This window comes from Primulina tabacum, chromosome 13 (assembly GCF_025594145.1).
Source record: "Primulina tabacum isolate GXHZ01 chromosome 13, ASM2559414v2, whole genome shotgun sequence".
Lineage (NCBI taxonomy): Eukaryota > Viridiplantae > Streptophyta > Magnoliopsida > Lamiales > Gesneriaceae > Primulina > Primulina tabacum.
The window spans coordinates 1,451,105-1,455,924 of NC_134562.1; the positions used below are offsets into that span (position 1 = coordinate 1,451,105).

The following is a 4,820-nucleotide window of genomic DNA, read 5'->3' on the forward strand; positions in this document are numbered from 1 at the left end:
AAGTTTGGCCTCTAATATGATCATAATAAAGATTAATTATCAAAGAATATTTTAATATTAATTGATAATGACTTTATCCAATAATTCTTTACAATGGTGATTATCATATTCATAGTTAACATCGTCGTAAATGTAACGAAACAAATTATTAAAGACAAATGAGTTAAAACACTTTCCGGATGGACTCCTCGTCTATGACATATGTTAATTTCCCACAGTAAAATCAAGAGAAGCCGGCAGATCTGACCAATCTACTTTTGTTTTCCAATATATATTTTCCCAATTTTTTATGAACTAATGTGACTATTTTTAACTATTTTTTATGTAACTTTTCAACTCTATTTCGACGGAGCACTGACTAGCTACCGAGACACATAATCATTTTTTGGATTTCATGTCAGCCCTCCGATAAAATAAGATTAAAAAAAAATCAAAGTTACAAGAATAAGACTCAATTCTCATGACGAAATAAAATTAGGATAAAAAAGGTGGAATGATCCAGTTAATGGAGACGAAGAAGTGACTAGCCCCTGCTTGGATTTTCTCGAACTAAAATACAATATTACCTGATATTCCAGGAATGGACCCATCAAGATCAGACCCAAACTATCGGCCCATCCCTAACACAGGTAGAGGGCCCATTACAGGCCCAGGTATTTCCCTATAAATACCAGGTTTGAGTGTTTAATTCAGGCATTCAATATATTATTTTTTCAGCAGCGCCCTTAGCTGCTCCCCCTAATATCCTCAGTCTCTGACTTGAGCGTCGGAGAGGCTACGCCGGGACACCCTCCCGGCCCCCTTCTAACGGTCTTCTTCGTGATTTCAGGCTCAAGACAAATTCGAAACCTGCATCTGGACTAGTGACACTTGCTGGAATTGAACCCTAGATTTCCCGTGAGTATCACTACAAAATAAAAACATTTGAAACTTTCAAAAGATCATAATCATACTAAATAGAATAAGTCCAGCATAGTACTAATTAACTAGTTAATCAACGTTGATTAACAAATTACTTAATCCTCGAGTCATCTATATAAAGGATTCGAGTGAGCATTTGTGCATATATAATTTCAAAAAATTAATTACAATTAAGATGTCAAACCCTCACTACCAGTACGATGATGTGGCTGATTATGGCTCAAAATCCCCCAAAACAGCCCTAACAACAAGAGTTGTAACCCTAATTTCTCTCGCAGTATCGATCGCAGTTCTGGCCGCTCACGATGAGACCTTGGACAATGGTTATGTGCTTACATACAAAGATTTTCGTTCTTACATGTAACATGCGAAAGCTCTCTCACTTCTTTCTTTTTATCCTTGTTCAAATTCAATAATACTTTCACTTCACCGGTTCATAATACTACAGGTTTTGGAAGAAAAAAATGCATTAACAGTCGTTGTTGTGTTCAGTTTTTAGTCATATATTTTTTTTATATAGTGTATTAATGGTTATTATGTCATTGTGTTAAAAGAGATCTAGATCAAACTGTCTTTGTTTCTTGCACTATCAGTCCAATTTTTGTTAGAGTACTGACATGACTCCGAACAATGATATTACGACTATACGAAATTGAGAAATCTGGTGAAAATCGGATTAAATTTACAAAAAAAAAAAAAAAACAAAAAACAAATTTATTGTACTATGATCAGTCATAGCTTAACCTATTAGAGTATCAAAAGTATATATATGTCCACTTATAGGACAAATTTTAGAATATTCGTGTTTCGATTTTCGCCACATGAATGCTAATGCTTCTTGATTTATGCACATAGGTACATGTTTTACGTAGCAATAATTGGGATTATATACACGTTGCTGCAAATTCCATTTGCAATATACTACATGAGAACAAAGCGGCATCTAATCAGTTCCTTCAGCTTCCTCAAGTTTCAGTTCTACGCAGACATGGTAAATCAACATGTTATTTATTCTAACTTCATTTTTCTTTTGGAGAACGTCCCACAAAGCACTATTGTATATATGAATTTCACTCAATTTATTAATACATATCGACTGATTTCGATCCTTTTTAATTGCGTCGTAGATCATTTCTTTCGTATTGACAACCGGAGCAGGATCAGCTTTCGGATCGACAATGGATTTGAAGAAGTATTTTGACTTGGGAAATGCTGACTCCAAGTTCCAGGACTATCTTTCCATGGGCTACATTCCAGCAGCATTTCTTCTAGTTGGATGCATAGCTACATTAATATCTTCAGTACATTCATCGTTTGGTTTAAGTAAGAGTGGATGAATATGACCAACATAAACAAAACGAACACTTTCGATCTCTTGAATTTTTTGGATGTCAATTATCGTTTACAAGTATACCTGATCAGTTTAGCTCCGAAGGAATTTATATATATATTTTTTTGTGGCTAGCGATTATGTTTTAATTTTTCTAACTTTTTAATTATCTGAAAATTGTTCAAGTTTTTGTTTGCGTAATTCCACAAAATCTCAAGTCCGTAATTACAAGCTAGCTAATTTTATGAAAAATGCCACTGCTCAGTTAGGGGCACATTGTCAAACGCAAGCTCAATTTAATGTTCCAGTTAGGAGGTTCTCTCAAACCTTTTCCAACACTTGAGTAAGTGGTCGATAAGGGAGCCAGAACATAAGAGAGAGATATATATTGTTGGGATCAGATTAGAGTGTAAAAGGGGTGAATAAGCTCAAACTAATTTTTTTGACTTTAAACCATTCCTAACAATTTTCAGCACATCAAGAAGTATTCATGAATGGCTAGAGTTGCCGGACAACTAAAAAGTGTAAGTACGAAAACGATCTGACTTAGACTAGTGATGAACTATATTAGATAGTTTGACAATAAGCGACTTGAAATAAAATTTTCAAGTTAAGTTCATAATGAAAAAACACAAGTATTTTTATGGATATTCGGAGATAAAACTCCTATATCACACCTTCTTCCACTTAGGAAAATTGTCACTAAAAGATTTTGGTTTTACAACGTCTTGTAACAACCCATTTCAATTAAGATTTATCACTGACTAACTGAATTTCTTAGTGATCAATTTGCAACTCTATATATTTAAGATTTCTTGGTTCCCCAGACAACAAATATAAAACTTCTACAGTCAGACTTGATGGTTTGAATAGGTTACAACAACAAAAAATATCCTTGGATGATTTGATGTATTTTGATAACCGTGTGCTAAGTGAGCAATAAATGTTTTGATCACTTAAGAATGCTCAGAAATCTTGCTGATGATGCAGATTGTAACATGCGTGAATTTTGGGAGGGGTTTTTTGAGTCTGCATCAACATATTTATAGTTGGGAAGCTTCAACGATCGTTTATGCTTTCCAACGATCACTTACACCATTTCTCGACGGAACGAAACTTGTCTTTATTAGCATTGTACATTACAATAAATGGTATTAAATGCCACCTTTGCTTTATCGTCTTGTAACTCCTAGCTTCTAAAAAGTAGTTTGAGTTAGGTCATTTTGAGAAACATTATGTCACATCGGGAGTTGGTAATGTGATGTTACTAAAATTGATAGTCTATGAGCTGTTGGAAATAACGATCTTATTGATTGGCACACTTCTGACCGACGGTTGGAGGAAAAATAAATTATATTTAATACAGAGCAGTCAGAAGATAGATGATATGCAGCTGGTAATGAATAGAGCATTGGAGCGGCTACACTTTGCATCGGCGGTCGGAAATCTGAGAAACAAAGTAGAGGCTGGTTTTCCATCTCCTTTTATTATTTCGATTTGACTCTTCATATTTAGCCCTTTTCGGCTCACCGCTTATGCTCTTCAAGCTTCTTGAGGTGCACTTCCCCCTTTTCGTAATTGATGTGCTGCATGAATTCTAAAATTTCCTACAACTAGCCACCCATGGAGTCGAATCGCTCATCCATATGTTCATGAACTTGAGCTATCTGAGTTTTTAAACTCCAAATTTGTCTGAACTCTATAAATCTGAGCAGCAAGTTATGTGTTCATATAGATAGCATATCTTTTTATTTGAGTTTGAGTACCATAAGCTATGCATATTTGAGGGTCAAATGGAGTTTATATTCTTTAAAATTTGGGCTCTGAAGCTGTCGAACATAACCCTATGAGCATAGCTTTTAACTTCCATGTCAGATACTGCTTGGGAGATGTTGACCATCTGAGTCATAAGATAATCAAAGGAGTTTTTGGAGGAGGATTATGGTGTTTGAAACAGAAAGTCAAGTTCATGAGGAGGAGAGGATGGGCCGGCTTGAGTTTTTGAAATGTCATCGATTGGATTCTGAAACAGCTGGGCAACAGTATGATCTGGTCCTTCCTACAGATTTTTCTCTTCCATAAATACAAGTTCAGACTGAACATGTTCCATTGTAGCATCACAAACTATGATCTCTTTTCTAGATAAAACCTTGGGAGATTCACCCTGATTGTAACGTACCGTATTTCGAACTACTTGAAATTTACGTAAAAATTATAATTTTTCTTAATTTCAAAATAAACTTTCAAATTTTGATCGTAAATAAACTGTCCATCCAAAAATATTTGCAATAAGAGAGTTCACAAATAAAGTTTGCTAAAGAAAAATACTTGTTTAAACATCATAAACAAAAACGTGAAATCAGAGTATTAAAATTGTCATGCATCAAATCTTAAAACATTGGCGGTCCTCGGGTTTAGTCTCTTGCTCAGTCCAAGCCAGCTCATTGGTCCATACCCCTCGTCTCCTCAAAGTCATCCTCAATTGTATCGATCAAGTTTAGTGAGTCTAAAGACTCAACATGTATAAACTGGAGATAGCAAGTACTACATAATAAAACCACATGCATCT

The 4,820-nt window shown here is 34.9% G+C and overlaps 1 protein-coding gene across 1 annotated transcript; it reads left to right on the forward strand.

Moving 5' to 3' along the window:
- Nucleotides 1-1,096: 1,096 nt before the first annotated feature.
- On the forward strand, nt 1,097-2,258 carry LOC142523120 (CASP-like protein 4D1). Its single transcript, XM_075626766.1, has 3 exons — nt 1,097-1,281; nt 1,777-1,912; nt 2,049-2,258. Exons 1-3 carry the CDS (start codon nt 1,097-1,099, stop codon nt 2,256-2,258), a joined length of 531 nt encoding a protein of 176 aa, XP_075482881.1.
- Nucleotides 2,259-4,820: the final 2,562 nt, after the last annotated feature.